This window comes from Pleuronectes platessa, chromosome 5 (genome assembly GCF_947347685.1).
Source record: "Pleuronectes platessa chromosome 5, fPlePla1.1, whole genome shotgun sequence".
Taxonomy (NCBI): Eukaryota; Metazoa; Chordata; class Actinopteri; order Pleuronectiformes; family Pleuronectidae; genus Pleuronectes; species Pleuronectes platessa.
In genome coordinates this window covers 12,937,811-12,959,952 of record NC_070630.1, presented here as the reverse complement: position 1 = coordinate 12,959,952, position 22,142 = coordinate 12,937,811, and the positions used below count along the sequence as shown (strand labels likewise).

General features: G+C 40.6%; 1 protein-coding gene across 1 annotated transcript in view; it reads right to left on the bottom strand.

The window, feature by feature from the left end:
• Positions 1–16,529, bottom strand: part of grik4 (glutamate receptor, ionotropic, kainate 4) — a 153,389-nt gene extending 136,860 nt beyond the window's left edge. The window contains exon 1 of the mRNA XM_053423578.1: positions 16,448–16,529. Within this exon, the coding sequence (XP_053279553.1) occupies positions 16,448–16,529 (82 nt within the window). The remainder of the gene's footprint in view (positions 1–16,447) is intronic.
• Between the last annotated feature and the right edge of the window lie 5,613 nt (positions 16,530–22,142).

Genomic DNA, 22,142 nt, shown 5'->3' with positions numbered 1-22,142 from the left:
GGCGCCTCCCTGCAGGACTCCACTCTGTGTAATCTGAGGTAATACGGTAAGAGAAATACAAGAGGGCGGTCATCCGGTGACCCCGAACAGCCATTGAGATTGTGATGGAGACCTGAGAGGCAAAGAAAGGGGAGGAGAAGAAAGCTACGCAAACACACACATACACACACACACACATACGTTTAGACACACACTGACACCTGGAGACCGGACAATTGATTCAGTGCAGAGCGAGTTAATAACACAGTCGGCTGCACAGCGGAAAAAAAGGCCAACCTGTCTGTACACAGTTAATAGACTGCCACGTTGCACAGGAGTCCCTGTTGTGTGTGTGTGGTTGTGGTTGTGTGTGTGGTTAATTGTTCCTGAGTTGATCTTATCAACGGTGTCCTTGATGTTCAGGAAAGAAAACTGTACCTTGTTTATTTATCCGTCACAGCTGCGTACTTCCACCTCTACTCCTACACTTATCTCCTCAATAGGTGTGATATGTTATGAGTCAAAGTTCTATGAAACGGCTCATTAATCACGTTAACATGAATTGATGTTTGCCTATGTGCTGTCACACTACATTTTTTAATCCCGGTTTCATCCCACTTACTCAGCTACATTACTACATTAAAAATACTCAAAATATAAGAATTAAAGTATTGTTTGTACATCAAAATGGTTTTCTTAGGCTTTGGATTTGCATACAGCTTACATTTTTTTAAATAGAACCCCTGCACTGCTTTTTTGTGTCTTAAAGATAATAATGACCCCATTAGCACGTCTGTTAATCTGCCGCAAGTATCAAGAATGTTAATGCAATCACACAGCTCACATTAGACTTTTTTCTGTTCAACATTTTAACTTTTTTTAATCTGTGGTGCATTTCTATGAGGCAGTAAGAACCAATGCCATCTGCTATCAAACAACCTATGACCTCATTCATGTTTTCTTTACTATATCTAAATGTTCCGGCTGATCACATTAAAACCAATCTCCACTCTTTTTCCATTACCTCCCTTTTTTATTATCATTGCCTTTAGCTTTGCTTTCGTCTAACCTTCAACATCAATACAGTTTTAAAATTGGAGTCCTTTCATTATTATTCAGTTATTTTCTTTTGTGACTCTCTTTTCAAAGTGACATTTCCCCACGTAGACACACAACACGAACACTAAACAATAATGTCGTAACTAGGCAACACAGAGGCTTGACTGAGTGGGAACCTTTTCACGCCACAAAAAGACGGCCAAAGATCTTTTTTCTTTTTTTTTTTTAATAAGCTGTTGTGCTGCCTTACAGCAACCGCAGCTTTCACGCCTCAACACCAACATCCCCCGTGACTCAAATGCTGTCCCTCCATCTTATGGATCCGTCTGACCTGGGTGAATGGAATCACTGAAATAAATCGTGAACAAACTATCAGTCGTGCGCTCCATTGTTCCCTGTATCCTCCCAACCAGACACAGAATATTTGGTACGGGGAGCTGGGAACCAGTCAACTACAAGTCCCTCCCAGAGTTAGCTAGCCATTAGGAAAGCTGCCAAACTCTTAACTTCCTGGAGAAGGGCCGGGTAAATTAACCATAGAAACATGGCAATGAATTTCATATGAAACAGCAGGTAATGCCACAGATGTACACTCGGAGAGGAGGATGGATGTGGACATGTGTGCAGGTGAGCGCATGTATCAGTGTTAACACAGAGTCGCAGGTAGGTGCGGAAGCAACATTTTGCACACATCGGGCATCTGTGCAGCCAGAGGTGGTGCTCAAGGCGCGGGTGACAGCTGCAGATGACAGCGCCAACTGCGTGCAATGGCAGGGGGGCCTGGCAGCAGCTGGGAGGGGGTTCTGAGGATTCGCCAAACTCTTCACTGTGAGTCGTGATGAAAGATGTGGCATAATGGAGTGGGACTGGCAGGATAGGCTGACAAGGGAGGAGTGTGTATGTCAGCCGTGGGAGAGAGGTCTCCGTGTGTGCATGTGTGTGGAGTGCATGTGGATAATTTGCTCATGCAGGTATAAAATGGATGGATGAGAGAAGAAAGGCATTTGACACTGGGGCACAGGCACCGAATCGGTGTGCTAATTCACCACCTGGTTATATGAGAGGCCGATACGCACAGTTAGCAGATGACTACGGCTGATACATTTTAAAGTGTTTATTTATACTGAAAAAGTTTTTGTTAAGTTAAGCTAATATTGTAAAATATAAATTGACTGTTTATTACCGACTTTCCAGCTCTCGTTTTTTTTTCCCTTCACAGAAAGCATTCCAGCCACCGAATACTTAAAAACAAATTCAGTACAAACACCAAGAAGACTGACAGGCGGATGTCTGCAGATCCGTTTGAGTGGTTGACTTTGATTCATTTCCAACATTACCATCCATGAAACAAGATTACTCAGGACACTGTTGTTACTTTGTGTTGTCATGTTGTTGGACCAACACTCATTTCAAAAGCTCTAAAATAGCCTGAAGCGAGTGTAAAACATTTAAGTAATGGCCTTGGCACGTCAATAACTAAATGTACCCTGTGCAAATAGGAAGACTCAGCTTGTTAAAGTTGATGAAATAGTGGTTGAAAATAATAGTATTTTAGAACAAGTGTTCACGCTCAACAACAGATTTGATTACCTCCAGCAAGGAGGTTTTCATTTCTGTTTATCTGCTTGTATGTCTGGATTACACAAAAACCACTGAACCGATTTTCTTGAAACTTGGCGGAGGGATGGAGAATGGGCCACGGAGAATTAATTTGAAACATTATTTTCAATTTTTTAAGAAATACTGCAGAGATCAGGGCTGTGTAGAATGCTAATGTGTGTGAAGAAGGGGAATTTAGTGCGGATTAAGATAATGATCCAGATGTATCTGCCCTCCTTTTATTGTCATGTTATATAAATTCAGTACAAACCAAAAATAAAATCACAATACATTTTGGGTTTTATATGTTCACCCATCAGATGTGTAATTATAAATGTTGTAAGGGATCAACGATTTTCAAATGATTGTATTTAAGTAACGCATTTCAGTTAGTGGCAACACTGGGCCAAAAATGGTTTTACACAATCTTTACCCTCTGCAGGTCAACAGTGACAAGCACCGCAGTGCAAGAGGAGCCGGCTAATCCTAAATTGGGAGGGGGGGGGAAGGAAAGAAATGAGGGAAAGGGGGAAAAAATTATTTAGGCTCTATGATGGAAGAATATAAATTTCCCTCTGCACTGTCTCTCCGCCCTCAAGAGACCTAAGTAGCTCAAAGAAAACAAAGAGAGAAAAACGACTGTTATGACAGATCAATGAAACTATATCTAAGGCCAGTCTTCTAATCTCGGTTTTTCTGCCGTAATCGACCAAATCCCATACCGACTGTCTGGGATGATCCAAGCGCACACCCATTAGCTTCAATATAGGTGCCATCAATCTGGTCTGTAGAGCCATACATGCTTCTCTGCCTGTAAAACAGACCTGCATCTCTTGTGGCAAGGACAAATATGTGCTGCAAGTATGTGTGTTTCTGTGTGTGTTTGTGGGTGTGTGTGTTTGTTTGTGTGAGAGAGAGACTCTTATCTGAAATGAATTGGACGGGGACATTTCCCTGTAATGACAGCTACAGTATTTGTGATCTTCTTTAACCCTATAGCGAAGGTGCTGGAAGAAGGACAAACAAAAGGATATGGTCTCAGTTGTGTATATGTGTGCATTCGTGATTGGTTGTGTACTTGCCTGCACTTGAGCATGAACCTGTGAGCCAGCCCAATTGTCAACATCAAAATCATCCTGTCATCATGATCCTTCTGTGCTTGCCGTGTTAAATAAAGGCCTATCAATACTTCCTATTTAAAAGGTATCACGATTTAGATGCTAGCTTATTTTGTCTATTTCTGACTAGGATATATGGGCAAACAGTTAGTTTCAGTACATTCACTTAATTTCATACACACACGTTGACTTACTCACCCTACTTACACTATATATAATTATAGGAAGGATGAGTTATTGCTATTGCAATTGCAATATGTGATAATGAAAACGTTGAAGCTTTCTTTAAACACACACAATAACTAATAATAAAGGGACTCCTGTCTTTTCATAGGCAGCGACGTGGCCGAGGGATGTATACACAGAGCATATTGCACCAGCTGCCGCGGCTATCTGAGCATAAAGACCTTATCATTGTAGCAGAGTAACAAGCAGCTAAATGAGAGGGCATCAGGGAAGTTCAAGTTTAATGGCAGCATAGTTGAAAATAACCCAGACAGAGAGAGAGCCAGAGAGAGGATGAGAGCGAGGGGGAGAGAAAAAAACCTGCCCCTGTGAACGTTCACATAAACTGCGTATGCATGAGCCAGTGTATGCATGCCTGTCTACCTGGGATTGATGTTGTGTTGTTCTGCCCTCATCAGAACCCAGTCAACAAAGGCTGCCTTTTTTTCCCCTGCTAGCTGCCAAGAGTCAATCGCTCTCCACAAGAGGAAAAGCGCAGCGTTTTCAGCATTTACAGTTATATTTTCACAAATCAAGGCAGAAGTGCAGGAACCGGCACAAGCTTGCACAACTGGCCGCGGCAATATTTTTTTTGTTATCCAAGAGTCCAGTGTTGTGGGTACAGCAGTGGCGCACACATGCTGCAGGTGTAAAACAGGTGAATTACAAAACGTGTGTGGTTGGCATCAATCATAACTAATCAAATCATCTCCTTTAGTTCCCTTTAAAAAACAGGGCTTGATCCACGATACACCGACTGTAATGGATGAGTAGAGTCAAGATGCACCGCACAGTACGAGCTTCTACTCAGAGGAAATTGATGTCCTTGTCTGGGAGATGCAGCGTCCTGAGTTGCAAATGTGGGATGAATACAAATATATAAGGGTAAAATTGCCTCAGTCTTCTCCTGTAGATACCACATTCTACTAGTATTCTAGTAGTAGTAGTAGTAGTAGTAAGTAAGTAAGTAAATAAGTAAAATTTATTTATAGAGCACATTTAAATACAGCATAACTGACCAAAGTGCTGTACAATGACAATAAAAGGCAAATAATACAATATAACAATACAAATTGACCATAAGTACTAAAAACCAATACAAAGTGCAATAACATTCAATAACATTCAATAACAGGAGGCGAACAGTTAGGGGGAAAGGAAGGCCAGGGAGTAAAAGTAGGTTTTTAGCCTAGATTTGAAGGCAGAAATGGAGGGGGCGGATCTAATGTTCTGAGGGAGCTGGTCCCACAGACGTGGAGCGGCGACAGCAAAGGCCCTGTCACCTTTCTGCTTGAGCCGTGAGCGTGGCACGTGCAGAAAACCTTTGCTAGAGGATCTGAGGGACCTTTGGACTGACTGGGGCTGTACAAGGTTAGTGATGTAGGCTGGGGCCAGCCCATTGAGTGCCTTAAAAACAAATAATAAAACTTTAAACTGTATCCTAAAAAGAATGGGGAGCCAGTGCAAGGAGGCCAGAATGGGGGTGATGTGCTCACGCCTCTTGGTGCCAGTTAAAAGACGTGCAGCTGCATTTTGAACCAGCTGTAGACGTCTGAGTGAGGATTCGGGAGGCCGAGGTAGAGGGAATTGCAATAGTCCAGCCGTGATGTAATAAAGGCATGGATTACTATCTCCAGGTCTTTAGTAGTAGTAATATTCATATCCAAGTAGTGATCGGTGAGCTGAAAAGTATGAGTGCTCATGGTACTGTTGAGTACCCTTACTTAATTGAAGCTCATTTAGTTGTTATTTTAGTAATGTGTTAATGTTCTCAGCTGACTTATGTGGTTCTTATACTTTTCCGTGTATATATTCTATAGTTTGAAGTTAGGATTTATGTTAACTGGTAATATAGCCACCGAGACTGCTGGGGATGGGATCGGGTCCAGGCACTGTTCATGTGAAATCTTTGTACAGCATTAAATGCCAGTTACTACAGATTACTTACCCATCATGCAGCAGAAAGAGAAAACTATAGCTCACCTACGTAGGTAGATATCTGTTCATGCAGGCCTTCAACAGTAACCACAAGATCTTCAGCTGAATTGGAAAATATACAGGGAGCCAGAATAAAAGGGAAATGGTCTGGTGGTGGCCTTCTGGGCGACATGCAGCTGATGCAGGAGTGTGCTGCCGAGGCAGGTGAAAGGGGAGTTGGATGAAATTGGGGTGAAATGAATGAACACCCTGATTATATCCATATCCATTATAGGGTAATAAAAATAATGGGACACCGCTACACAAGTGTTTACTCCAGCCCATTTAAACTTCAGCTATGGTGCTGCTGTACAATGACCTTCACTCCACTCCACACCATCACAGGACTATAAAACATTCAATAATAATGCTTGTGTTCTCTTCTCAGACCATTTTTATAATAACTAAACTTGTGCCTTGTGTCTCAGCATGAGGCAAGCTCCATTACACATCAGCAAACATCACCCTGCAGCTTGTTATTAGTTGTTAATAATTTAAAAAACAATGTTTTCATGTTTGTGAGTGACTGAGGTTAGTTTACCCTTATAGATTATGTGTACATGTGCATGGGCAAATGAACAAACATTCATTTAAATTTGTCTTTGTCAATCCCAGTGGGGATTCATTAATTTCAGGAGAGTGCGTTTTGTGTGTGTGTGTCTGTGTCGGAGTGTGTGATTGAATCTAAGAGCACGCGCACCACATGCCTGTGCTCCGAGACTTTATCAGATTTACTGAATAATTTATGGAGTAAGCTCGGGAGCAAAGTAGTGTGCATAATTGCATAACATCACTCCTATCTGCCACTCTTGCCATTAACTAAACGATTGGTCCCAGCACCTGCCCTGGTAATTAAAACCTTAGAGATTTATCATAAGCTCTGCCCCTGTCAGCCTGGGCCCGAGGTTCAGATTTGTGTTTATCATAGGTATGGGCGGCATTCAACTCAAAAAACCCGTTATTAAACACCCGAAACCTCAAAATGAGACTGTTAAATGAGAAGTCCTGTATGAAAGAGGCATGGCTGCCTCCGGGCACACACTGTCCTGTGATTAAGCTCCCTTTTCTTTCTGATATGACCTCATTACCGTCGCTGGCATCTGAGTGAAACAGAGAGAACTGGACAGTTGGCTCTACTAACAGGTGGTCACCTAAAAAAGTGGATTTAACTCAGATGTGCCCTGTAGCTTCAGGTCTGCGAGAACATTTGTCTGATTGTCATTAACCCCGGTGACTCACAGAGCACATGGCTGGGTAATTAAAATTAGGGACATTAATCATGTAGTCTACTCACGTGGTTCCTCAGCTGAGCATCAGTCTCTGCTTTCGTCTCCATTCATAAAATAATCATGTGTCCCTTACAGAGGAACTGAGGCTATAATTCAGAGGATATTTCAAAACAACACCGGACAGTTTCCTCACAGTTATTAACTCTGCGTACCCCCCCCCCCCCCCCCCGACATGCTATCTCCTCTGCCCTTCCAGGAACAGTGGCAGTGAGTTAAATGAGTTTCAAGATACCAACTGAAGTCTGAGTGTATGAGGGTGGAATGAACATGACTGGAGGCAAGGGCACAATGATTCAACCACGCTGGCTCTGGCAGCAATAGCCTAAATAAGTCACCGGGAGCATAGAGGAGGCCGAGTCGAGGGAATTAACAGTATGGTGCTTCTGACTGCTGGATATTAGCTCAGCGGGGCTAATTACGCTATTACACTCTACCTGTGGGCTGCAATTTCGCTGATCCAGCCAATACATGCCCTTAGTGAGTAAGGAAAGTTTGCACACAGAGCAGTCCACTGTCCTTAGAAATGTTGTTCCTACTGAATTATTTTGCAACACATGGTCTATGTCCAGCACTTAACCAGGGGAGGAAGTATCTTGCCCTCAGGTACGTCCATGGGCATGCAGACTTTCATGCTGAACAGCCGAGTTTGCAATATTTCATGCTTTTTGTTTTCTGGGCATAACTTAATACTGTACGGGCCTAAACTTTGCTATACCACGAGGCATGCATGAATATAGTTGGAATATTTAAGTGTGAAAATTATCTGTAACTATAGTGGCACTCAGTAGAGCTCATACCTTCGCCAAGGCCTGACAGTCTTCTTAAATCAAACTAAGATGAACCAACATACACACAAATATATCAGTCCTCTCTAGGGTTGCAAAATTCCGGGAATATTCAAAGTTAGAAACTGTCCATGGGAATATACGTGAATATATGGGAATATACAAGAATTAACGGGAATTAACGGGAATTAACAGGACATTTTGTGGGTAATTTATACTAACTGTATTTACCTCGTCATATACAGACATAAATATAAACATTTGATTTGTCATAGGCTGATTTGAGCCCTGAGGAAACTTTGGGCACTTGACTATATGCTTCTGGATCTGTGTAATTCTTAACATAGGTCTTTGCACAGTATTTGCAAATGTACACAGCCTTTCCTTCTACATTGGCTGGGGTGAAATGTCTCCACACATGAGATAGTGCACGTGTAATTGTTCTGTAGAATAAGATGAGAAAAAAGCTTGTAAAAAAACACTAAAGCAATGTCAGAGATATAGTTGGCCAAACAATTGGAATTGTCTTTAAAAATATTTTACAATTGATGGATAAATGAATAGAAAGAAGCTAGATGGACGGATAAACAATCCTCAATCAGCATGTTAATATATTTTCCCCAGTAATATCATCGAAACTTACCTGACTAGTCCTGCACATTACAGCAGGCCTCAATAGCCCTGCTGTAGTGTGAAGGATGCTGGGAATTATCTGCAGAAGTGATGGAGAAATGCACAGTGCAGGGTTGAAATTCACCGAGCAGCATGTGCTGCATTCCATACATCTTTAAAAAATAGTTTTCAAAAAAAAATTTGCTCAGCGTTTAATGTGCTTATATCATTTTTTTTCAAAATTCCCGAGCTGAATATTCCCATGGAAAGTTTCCGGAAAGTTTCCGCCCCTTTGCAACCCTAGTCCTCTCAATATATGCCTGATGTTTCCATCAAGATCCCTGGATTTTTCCTTGGATGGTTGGTCAAAATGTCAGAAAATTACTTTTCCTTTATGCGCCTCCTATCCATAACCGCTTGAACATTTTATGGATTATTTCTTGGTACAGGTTTCATCCTGCCACCGATTGTTGTGGAAATCTGTTCAGTAAATGATACTCTATTCAACTGACGAACAAATTAACCCCACTAGATCTAGATTTGTATTCGGATCTGCACCAACATGCACATACTCCCAAAAATCTGTCCCCTAAACATGACTGATTGTTTTCATCAGATTTCATTGATTACATTTTATTTGTATGTGGACAAATTAAACAAATTCCTGGATCTGCCCCACTGTGGGGATCTGCGACAAAATTTAAAGGATCTTTCTTGGCTTATGTTCCATTCTCCAGTTTTAACATCATCCATCTACAAACCAACCAACCAACAAGGAAATGGAGAGGGGTGAAAACACAAACTCCTTAGTAAAAGTATAGTGTCATGTTGATGTCAACTAGCACAAAATCACAAATCACATTTCCATGAGTCCAATATCTATTGTTAAAGGCAGATGTGGTTGTAGGTAGAACAAGCAGTTATCAGGACTTCCCCAGTGGCCACGACTCAAAGCTTTATTTAAGTCGCAGCCACGGGGGAAGAACACAGCTCCACTGTATTTACTAAAGAGAGAGGCCCCCTCGAGCGTGAAGCACTCCATCATGCTCAGTGCTTCTTGGCTTTACATCTATCTCACAACAAACTTGACTAACAGATCCAGTGCTGCCAGTCCCGCGAAGCTCGGTAGAGATGGCACAGGCTGGAGCAGCCTCTGCCGCCTCGAGAGTGGAGCCAATTGAATTTAGCACTTGGAGAATCCTCTGTCATGTTTTCAGACTGAGTGTGGAAAAGGGAGCAAAGGTTTGTCTGACTTCTTCCTGTGGAGCTCGTCTGGTTGTCGCTCCCTCTGTATTTCAGGGATGCTCGATAAGAGGCTTTTTTTCTGTGTAAAGTAAAGACAGCTGTAAACTTTGTGTTTAACAAACCTCCAGCTGGGTGTTTGAGGGGACACCATCAGGTTTCATACAGCATGTGCGCCCTAGTGTTTAGATTCAATACAAGTCTGAAGTTGGATTTTAAGCTTTAATGCTGTTTTGGTTTTGGGCGCCAAACTTTACTGGAGATTTTTTACATAAATCAGTTAATTGTTAACTGATGATACAATTAATGAGGCCTTCCCAAACTGAGGCAAGTTTCATTAATCTAATGGTAAATTAACAAGCTGCTTGTCAGATGTTGGAGAAGCTGATACAATGATAAAATGCTGAACATAAAACAATCCAGATGTTCTGTCAAAAAGCAGAGCAGATTAGCATTTAAAACAATTGTACGTTGACTTATCTGCTAAATTAAAATCTAAATCATTGAATACGAAATGCTACTATTTTTCCAAACAATATATTATAACCATAAAGAATTCACTGCATTATAGTGTTGACAGTAACCTGGTGTGACATTTATTATGACAGCAATGAATGCATTCTACTTTTCATTGACAGCTAGCAATGACTATAACCACTGTCCCTGCTAATAATGTCATGGATAGTTCACATTATATTTTATACATTATTTATGAGTGTATGGGAAATCTGATGAAAGTGTAAATGCCAGGATTGTACAGGGAATTCTATTATCTTCAGGCTCTCTCAGACCTGACGTGACGCGATGAATGTAAACAACATGTCACGCTAATACAAACATACAGTTTGGCTCTAGCTACTGAAGATGCAGGTTGACTAAGGAACAATGCAGCGTAGTCTAAGAGGAGATTTAACAACCCGAGCAGTCAACAAAAGAAAGGAAAAGGTCAGTTTTTCTTTATGGAAGTGTTCTTAAACTTGATGGTGTGTAGAACACAAGAGGCTGCACTCATTGTAGTGAAACAGGCTCTGATACACTCTATCTGTAGTCAGGTTATGGGAAATGAGAGCAGAGATGGATAAAGAGAGTAAACATGATATTTAATCCAGTCCATGCGAGTGGAGTTTTTATTGTTGAGATGACCGTTTTGAAACTATTGCTTCTTCACATTAAGAGGAGCAGGTTGATGATTTTGAGGTTAACCTTGGACGCCCTGGGCCTCTTGCCCTGCAGGTATATAACTGGGAGAAGACCATGAGGCAAACCCAGGGCATACTGGAGGGACAAGCTCTCCCAACTGGGTTGTTTAGATGGAAACTAATGTGTGGGCTTCTCTACTGGCCCCGTTGCCACTGTGACACCGGATAGAAAGTAATGACTGACTCAATGATGAAAAGGCCAACAGTCTCTCGACTTATCCCAGAGGGGCTAATAAAAAGATAAGACATTATTCAAACAAATGTTAGTGGCAGCAAAATATCTGTTTCACTATATTCCCCTGTCACACTTTCCATAACTCATTGCTACTAAACACTTTGTGTATTGACAATGCATACATGTCCTTAAACTAGGATAAATGGCAATCAATAAAAAAAGACTTTTGAACATTTTAAAAGCCTATTTAATTATGTTTATTATTGATATTTTCTTTTCCAAAGGCGGCAGTGGAGCGAGCCAGACAACATTTCTTGATCATAAATTTTGAGCAACAGGAAAAAGCTGTTTTAGGACGTTAACATGACTTTGGTTGATTTTGGCTCATAAATCCATTATGAACAACCAAACATGCAGGTGCTGGTGATATTGTGAGCAGCTTACAACAGTTTTCCATAACAATCGATATGAATCCGTACTCTGGTTTAAGAGGTACCACACATGCTCTGAAAAGGAAAATCCAAAGCTCGCTGTCTTGTTGTATCACAGAACAGCACATTGAAGGTGAGCTAAAGGAAACCTGCCAGGGGAATTACTCAGCACTTGAGTTAGCCCAAACCCAGTGGGTGCCAACAGCTAAATTTGGCACAGGGATGCACCGATCCAAATGTTTCAATCTATTTACCAGTACTGATACTGGGCTTTGGGTATCAGCCGATTCTGAGTACTGATCAATTACCAGTTTTCTTAATTAATAAGCCGTAAGATTCAATGTATTTGAGACTGGTGTTGTTCTTTATGTATCAGGAAACACAGAGTTTAGATTTCTCTCTTAACTTCTCGTTATTATCCTGCAGTGATTTATGCCTTAAAACTTGATGGTGGAGGAACTATAACATAACATACCTCAAACTGCCGACCTTTGCTTTTCGCTATTGTCATGCTATTGTTAGATAAGATACATTTTTGTGAAGATTTAGTTTGTAGATTATCTTTAGATTTAGAAAGAATTGGTATAATCAATTATAAATGCAGTGCAGATATATTATATTTATTGTATAAGTGCCCTATATAAGATCAGGAACATCATGGGCATCTTGTTTGCATGCTGGTTACAATTGGTGGTGTGACTGAATAAAGGGTCAGCATTCAAAAGTGGACTTTGTCAGACACTGTCAAATGAAGCAGTCCTTGTGTTCTTGTATGCTTTAGTTTATATATGTATGCTACGATGCTCATAGTGACCGGCATTACACTGGCGCCTGAAGATGTGTGAATTGTTCTGCAGAATAAAACAACCTAACTACCTCTACAACAACAGAGTCTGTATTTTTTCACCATTGACTGAAAAATGTGTGATTTGATTGATGGTGGAATAAAACGGTTCTAAAAGAGAGTCCGAGGTGTTCAGTGAGATAAGAGAACCTGATGTGAGAGGGACACTGATTAATACAGTGAATCAAGAGTCACTAAACTAAGAGGAGGCAATGAAATCTTATGAAAATAGTGGAAAATGTTTTTAAAACATTTGAATCATCCTGCTCTACTCCTGCTATGCTCATTTCAATGGGAGCTATGAGACACTAAACTATCCATCTCCTCTGAACCCTCCTACTCTCTTTGATTTACGAATCACAGATAATTGGCTTTTATATACTGATATCGAACTGCACGAGTGGAGTAAGGACTCTGCAGTGTTTATCTATCTCGATCTAATGAAGGATCATATGGTTTTCCTACAATTTTCAGTCCCTGAATTAAATAAACAGACATCATCTTATAGCAGTGATTATGCACGTTTTGGAAAATGATTTATCCGAGTTAACACAAGCAGCGGGTTGTTGAAGGCACAGACGCTCTTTCACTTAGCTAATGAGGGAATACTACCAACAACAACAAGCAGCACCATATGGTGGTGAACAGGCTTTTTCATGTAATATTATGCCGAATCTTTTCAGGTTTAAATGTTTTACTTATGTACTGCGGTCCCGTGTCTGACGAGGTCTTCTAATGCTCCTTCATAACAGTTTGTGAGAGGATTTTACCTTGATGAACATTTGTGTCTCCTTCCCTGTGATCTCATCCCCTGAACTATGTGGTACATGATTAATTAAAGCATCAGTTGTCTGTGTGGTTTGCCTTATTAAACGCAAAAATGAACCAACTTTAAATTATTTACATTTTCTAAGGTCAGTATCTATGCAATTAATCTTTCATTATACTCCAGCCTCCAACAACACGGGCAGCCTACACACTGTTCCCCTGCTGCAATGAAAAAATGCCATTAAAGTCACCTTTTACGTGAAGCTCATCATCCCAATGAGAAGGTCAATTAGATGGCACGCAGGCGTACCTTAATTTGGCTGAATTCATTTGCAAGAGAAATAACACAGCAGAAGACGAAGGGAAGTTCACCTACACTGCACTTGCTGCCGGTTGCTGGCCGGTCCTGGCAGAGGAACGTGGCAGGGGTGGGAGGTTCTTTTTGGCCCTGACACATTCAGAGAAGGCCAGACAGTGACATTATACCAGCCAGGCGGCACACGAGGGACTGCCATGTAAATACCATCTCCGAGAACGCAAATGGCAGCGAGTTTGTGGTGGTGTGTGTTTGTTTGCGCCTGTGTGTGTGTGTGTGTGTGTGTCTGTTTGTATCTATTCCTCGCACTGCCTTGTGTGTAAATACACACACACTGAAAGTACACTGTCAAAGAGATGTGTGCTGCGCTCAGATGATATTAGAATGAAAGGGAAAAAATGGGCCAAGCGCCTAATTATCCATTAAAGATGCAACATGACTGAGGTAAACATAAAACAGAACAAACTGCGGTGGTGCTTTTGTACAGTCAGGTGAAGGGTGGTAGAGAAAGCAGAGACACACAGCTGTTTCTTCTTTATCCGACAATGTTCACAAGGAAGAGAAAAGAGTTCTTCTGAGATCAGGCATGTTGATAGAGTAAACTCCCAAACTGTGTTGTTTTTAAGAAAGCACAGAAGATCGTTTGGGGGCATCGGCTGCCGAACCACCGAGGATTCTGCAAACTGTAGCTGTGTCGTGGCAGAGCCGGAAGACGGGGAGCAGACAGGAGAAAAAAAAACTGCTTAAAGAAAATATCTTCAAAGGTAAGAAAGACGGCAGTTTGAACCGGCTCCGTTTTGTCAGGGAAAGATCAGAAGCAGGCTGCACTAGAGTTCCAATATGCATTCACGAGTTTGTAAAACTGGGACTTCTCGCGGTTCAACTTTTTTTCATCATCACTGCATCTCATTTCTACAGAAAGTGTGCACTGTAGTTTTTGTCATGCCTAGAAATGAATCCATCACCCCAGACGAGGCTGGTTTCACAAAGGCAAACTATTGGTTTTTAATAGTTTCATGATTTTTGTTCCTAGTATTAAAATGCCACTTCTGCTCCCACTCAACATGTTCGTGATTCACTGTTTGGTTTTGCGTGAAGGTTGAATTGCCTTACAATTCTCACGGTGACTGTTTTGTCATTGTTATGGATTGTGGGACATTTAAGCGAAGCAAGTTAACCTGATGACTATTTAAGAGATTCAAATGTTAATTTCTCTGCGTCCCACTGAAAGCAAAGCATTTTATGTCAGAGGGCAATGACTGGAGAGAGGGAATAAGCTGCAGTAACTTTAAATGTGGTAAAAAAAAAAAGGATTCCAAGAAAAGTTTCTCATGCTGGATTACAGAGTAAAGAAGAAAGTGATTGATGACAACAACAAACATGGTTGAAGAGATTTTCCTGTTGGAGAGCACTGTTTGTGTAATTACTCAGACACAAGAGGCAGACGAGAGAAAATTCCACTCTCCTCTGTTTCAGGAAGTTGACAGCCATGCTGAAGATTTAAAGCCGGTCATTCAGTCACCACACGCAGTCTGTGAGATGTAGAATCAGTCTTTATCTCCATCTTTGGCGGGAGAGAAGGTGGACTAGTGGCAGAAAAATTGGACTATGGGTAGAAAGCTACGGACATCGGACTGGAAGGTTTCTGGTTCGACTCCTCGCAGTGACAATAAAAAACATACCTGGATGGAAAACACCTGGATCTGTTCCAAAGTCCAAAGAGCACTCTCCCTACCCCCACTGTCTAAATGCCCCTGAGCAAGGCACTTTACTCCCCCAAAATCGGGCAGCTGTGCACCAAACTGTGTGTCCTGCGATGTTCATCAGATGGGTCAAAAGCAGAGGACAAATTTCCCTCATCTGCATGTAGTGTGATTGTGCATGTGTTGGGATCAATACATGTATCTTGTCTTTACCTTTACTTCCTATCTGTGTCTACATACAGTATACAAATATTATTATAAACACACATAGACACACAGAGAGAGAGCCTCCCACCCAGGACTGGGTGGGAGGCTGGGGGTTTATGGGGGTCTATGCATAAATAAAGAGGCAGTCAGTCAAACCTTTAGACAGCGAGCTAGTGACAGGGAGTCAGAGACCTGCTGACTGTAGAAGAATAATAACAAGAAGGAACAACTCCCATTGGTTGGCAGCAGACTCTGGCAGGTTATGGGACTTTTGAACCATGGCCTCTCAGATACAGAGTCTAGTCAGACTCAACCTTGGTCCACCGATCTGTCACTCTTTCCTCAAGCAGGGTACCACAGTGGTTTCTTTCCGAACTTTGTGTCAGTACTATTGTAGAAAAAAGCTCAAGCATAACAAATACACTATTTAGCACTAAATTAAACCTATTACACTCTATTTGGAGCAATCCAGCTATGATGCTCGATTTAAAACAGAAACATAACTAACGCTTTAAACGTTAATGCGTCAGTGAATTGTGCACTGACTTTGACGTGATATGCACAAATAGAGTACAAAGCATTTGAATATTGAGGTTGAAGCTAATATTAAGATTATGCAATAAAATGTTTGCACAGTAACAAAGTTTTAAGAAAATCAGTCTCCCCAATCTGACTGGGTGGAATGAATGTCTATAATGTCATGGCCTGAAATTAAATTAAATTTGAACAATTTAAATTGATCCATTTGTTCACAGATTTTTTTATGTATATGAAAATGAAAAATATTCTATTCCCATTCATTTCCTGAAAAAAATGCATCATCTCTGCACCAATAAGAAAAGCAGACCTCCAGGATCAACATGTGCAGGCAGACGTTTTTGCCTCTCTCTCTAAACTGTATGTCAGTCTCATAGTTTACCTATTCTGAAGGAGAGCGGGCCACCGGAGGTGCTTCTCACCCACATGGCTAAGAAGAGCAGAAGCGCCCAGGCTGTGAGCATCTTCTATGACTCCTCATGGGTCCTGCCCCGGGGGTGCCCCTGTCACAGCCACCTGGAAAACACACAGAACACAGCACAACATTTAGACTCAAACCAACAACAAGGAAAACACAAATTAGACTTAACTGTGCAACAATGTTTCTTCCCTAGTATTGTATCGGAGCGAGTTTGCTTCTACAAAGCCCACAATTAATGTGACTAATGACTTTCATTATGTGCTGGAAGCGGGCTGTATTTTGGACCCCGAACATTTGCCTTGATGAAGGTTTTAAAACCCAATGGTTAACTTTGTGTGTAAATCCATGCATTGAACTTAAGTCTACAGAGGCTTTTTCTTTTCATCCATTCTTTTACTTGTTTGTAGGAGACATTATGTTCTTTTTCTGTTTTTCCCTCTCATCTAGTTTGTTGCAGAGGGTTTTTTTTTATTGTAAAAGGTCTTCAAATAAAAAAACACAGTTTCTGCTGTAAAGGGAGCTTCCCCACAGAAAACCCTGCTCCTGAAGCTCCTGACGTTCAGGAAACACGTCGTCAGTGATCTGAGCGATACAATCACAAGCAGGAGGAGCAGCAGCAATGGACAGTATGACGAATACCTGTTTTCTGACCATTAGAGCATGTAAACCTTTATCAAGAAATAACACAACAAAAAATGATTAACCTGAGCATGAGCATAAAATTATTCAAACTTCAGCGGGGGGGGGGGTAGGTAGGGTAACTGGGAAGTGGCAGTCATTGCTCCAACTCAGATTTATGTTGCCGGTGCAGAGATCAAGCTTGTAACTCTTCATTTACAAGCTGCTTATGTAACCTTTTGCTCCCCGCTGTCCTTGTGTATATCAATGTATAAAATTACAATCCTTCATGTGTGTAGGATGTGCACTTCTCATACGCTTTTAATCTGCAATGTCCTTCTCACTGCTAGGCCACGGGCCACCTATGACAACCTCCTGTTGTGGGTCTCTCATGTATGAATAAGGCAGTCGTCGGCTCCGTGTGCAGTGTTCAGTCTCTGAAGCGCTGTGTCCTCTGTGCCCTCTGTTTCTCCCGGTACATCTCTTCTGTTGTCGCAGCATCAGACTCTGATCTGCCGTTGTTTGGGTATTCAGCAATGTCGACGGGTCATTTTCTGACTTTCTTTTCATCCCCAACCTCTGGTGCAACGGTTCCATTGTTTCCATCTGAGTAAACAGATGTGACAGCCGCCTCTCATGCACTCAGGCAGAGGATTGCAGACAGCACCTGCCTCCCACCTTTTCAACCTAAAAAGTAGTGGACCAATAGAGGGAAACAAACTGCACAAAAGTGCTCGATAAAAGTGGAGATCTGGCTTCTCAGAGCGGCAGAAACCAGCAGCTGCTATGGTTGAGCACGGTTTCCAAATTATATCGGATCATGTGCTGGTGTGAGCTTCATGCTCCTCTGGACAAAAAAAACATTTCATTTAAAAAAAAAATAACACCCAAAGCTAGAAATGCTGAAAAAATGCGAAGAAGCACAAAATGTAAAATGTATTAATATGATAATAAGGGCTGTGCATCAATGCCTTACTTAGTGTTTTCAGTGATTCTTCTTCCGTTTATATATTCTAGCCTGTGATGCACTTAAGAGCAGGTAGTTTAAAGATGCAGATTTTAGAGAGAAAAATCTGTCTTGACTGACCCACAGTTCAACTAATGATGGATACATGAATTTGGTCCTGTTTTAAGTCATGCAGTAAAATCCTCTTTTTAGCTATTAAGTAAAAAACATGTCCTCTAAGATTAAGAAGAGCTATTAAGAGTTCCAATGATATATGAAGGATGTTTAATTTATAAGAACAAGCTTCCTCAAACACAGATTGGATTGAAATTAGGGCTGAATAATTAATCAAATTCATATCGAAATCGCATTTTGAAACAACTCGATTAGCAAACCCCAGAGGCTGCAACTTATTATGCAACAAATCTGACCCGAGTTGAAACGTTTCATGTCAATGGTTTTACAAATTCATGCCGTTATTCATGCTGACCAATCAGAATGTTTTGTGTCACATTTATATTTATTTTTCTATCACTATAACTCGGGATAACTTTTATATTCTGGATATCAGTTAATGATGATATATCTTATTGCAGTTAGTTTACAGAAGAGACCTGAGAGACCTAACTTGATTGCGGAATGTGCAATATTTTGATGCTGCCCCAGACACATTTATGTGTCAGAAATTGTCTACAGATATGTTCTTTTTCTTATTGGAATTTCTTTATTATTTTAATTGCTTTATTCATTAAACCTAACAGCCAAAGCTTTTGTGATAATTGAACTATGTTGGATTGTTCTGTGGCCCAAGCAAATTAAAAATATTGTTATAAACACTTCTTGGAAGCAATTCATATCTTTGAGTTCTCATCTTTGAACTAGAATACAGGACAGTTGATATTTTGATATACAACACAATACTTTACTGTGGCAGTACATTTTGAACTCAAGTTTGCTTGAATAAAATAATATTGTAAAACCAGTTGCAATATCTATAAAAAAAATAATAATAAACCGGAAATATATATTTTAACCAAATCATTCAGCCCTAATTGAAATGTTTTTGAAGTGACTCAATCCAATGTGCAGGACAATTGCTAAAAATCTATCTGCCACAAACCTGGAGCCCACGGAAGAGCTCTCTCATTTCATGCTTAATTGAAAACAAGGAAATAGACCTCCAACATTTGGTTTATCTGGCGGAAGTTTTGACCCCATTTATTTCTCCCCAAAACTCCACTATCATACAAATTCAATATTTCTTCCCACCATGAAAATAAGGTAAATGAAGAATTACAATTAAATGGAGAATAGCAGAATGAATTCAACTTACATTGGTTTTACTATACCATACACACCAAGGGCAGCGAGCTACATCTCTGCTACTGTGTAAATGACTCACCTAAACAGATATGAGTGGAGCTATGGTATTTATATTTAAGCTGAAAATGAACAGCCTAAGTAATCAAACAATGTCAGGTTTATATTTGATGGAAAAGCAGCTATAACTGATATTTTTTCAAGTAAATGTGTTTCTAGAAACCTACCACACACACACACACGCACACACACACACAAACACACACACACACACAAACACACAGTTAGCAAACTAGCTGCTGATGGAGTGAAGCATTTAGCAGCTAAAGAGACAGGAGTAGAGACCAACAACAGAGATAAATGAGGGTGAATATCACTTCTATTTATTTGCCAGGTGGACATGCACATGAATGAACACTGCTCAGTGACCGCTGGGTGTATAAATAAGCAAGCATTTGCTACAAAGTAACTTAAGCAGTGATGATACATAAATGTTCAAAACTCATTTACACTGCCTCAAAGCAGCTAAAGAAAATACAAATTTTGTGCAGGTTTAAGATAGAGGCTGACAAATATGGATTTGTATTTTGGGGGGCCAATTCCAATACAGAAAATGGAGAGTAAAAATTAGGTAAAAGTTATCAGTATTCAAAATGGGGGTATCGTAAATCAAATATCAGGAGTTTTTGTCAGACAAAGACAAAATATTTGCATGTAAAAAGTTAACAAAAAAGCACTTTTCTTCGGCATTATTTATTCTGTATAATAACATATTTCATATTAGCGCAAATAGGCATATGTTTATTATGTTTTATATGTCAGTTCAAGCACAATTTTATAGATGTAAAACTTATATACCTTGGGTACTTCCGAAACAATTCTCAGTGTAAACCAGTAAAACAGTGATTTCATTAATATTTTCCCTGCTACTTCAACTTATCACGATTCCTTCAAGTGATTCTCATATGCTTGACTAATGGCCGTCCTCCTGTCTTTTCGTCAAGGTGAGGGTTTGTCATTTGAAGCAGTGAAGGAGTGGGCGGATCTGGTTTGCAGATATAGAGGGTGGCGTCCGCTCTTCTTTCATCGTCTTGTGTTTTTAATGAAGGTGCAGACAATTTAATAAGAAGTCGAGAGGGGGCAGTGACAAGGTCAGTGTGGCTGGAACAGACTTAACTCTGGACAATCAAGAGACCTCTTTAGAAACATCCTCTTAAATATAGTCAGCCAGTTTGATCTGTTAGGTGCATAAAGGACAGAGCATCCAAATGTCAGACAGTACGTCCCTGGAGATGGCAGACAGCAAGATTAGTGCAGTAAGACAGAAAAAACCAGGGGTTCTATTTTAATACCGGCACACAGTCGAGAACAGTACAAATCTAGCCACAAAGTCATATTCATTAGGAGGAAGTTCAATGCTCTGTGAATGTCCCTGTTTGATTATATGTTACCTATGGTGGTAGGTAGCGTCTGGATTTGGGGTATTGTTTACCTGGAAGGTCTCATCTGGACATCTGGACTTTACGAAAGGACAAATATAGAGTGACGTCTTAAGACTCAGTAGAGGAAGCAGAAGAATCACTGCCAGCTCACCACTATTGAGGACTATTTGCTATAGGGCATGGGACAGAGCAGAGGACTTCCAGATATCTTGTTTCAGACATTTGCAGGGGAACCTGTTTTTTCTATTTCAATCCTTTTACTGTGTGCTTCTACTGACTTCTTATTCTTATATCTAATATCTAGTCTTGTATCTTATTGTAGCATAACACTGGGATGAGTCTCAGCCACAGATTAGTAAAACATTAGTAACACCTCTGCTCAGGAGAACACCTTTTCTGTTTTAATGAACAACATTACCGGATGTTAGTCATGTCTTCTGAAGGTAGAGTCCATGTAATAAATGGACCAGAACAGCTTTCAATGCCATTACTTCCCCCCCAGTTATGTTAGAGTAGATCATTTCCAAGAAAAAGAGGAACCTTCAGTAAGTGTATCAGTGCAAAACTACAGCCCTTACTCTGTGGAACCAAGGTCCAACCCATACACTTGTGTCAATAATGATGTTTTAAACCATTCCTTAGCTTTAAATTAATAATTAAAAACCCTTGAACATAAAGTACAGTGTTAAAAACGACCTAAAATGACAAAACAAAATTTCTCATCATTTAACATGCACATTATTTTTTTATTCTAGGCCAAGTCTTTCCGCTAACATGGAGGTTAATGACCTGCACTGTAGCCAACCCCCTGTTAAACTAAAATGAATAAAATAAAAGAGAAACAAAACTGTCTTTCTGGCAATAGAAATGATTTCAGTATTAACGACCCACATTGGCCCAGGAAATCAAACTATTGCAAAGTGAACACCCAGGAGAAAGTTATAACATCAGGTTTACTTCAGTCTAATCTGCTTCCTGTTTAAATTGCTCATAATTAGGAACCATTTGGTCGCTCACTGCCTGTGATGGGCCATAACATGGATCCTGTGAGTTCTCAGACTCCCTTAGTTATTGCTCGGGAGAAGGCCCGGGGAAGTGCTTGATGGGATCGACATCGCATCAAGATCATTTCACGGAATTTTCCTTGTAAAACGGTGCAAATAACAGCTGTCATTAGTCTTCCCCACAGGTTCTCAGAAGACGAGGAAATACAGAACAGCACCACATGAGAGGCCTGTTCCGAAATTAATTGAGTGCTGGAAATTCCTTGCAGCTTATATCATCATGCACACAGGGGGATTACTGCGTTTATTGTTCAATTAGCCTGACT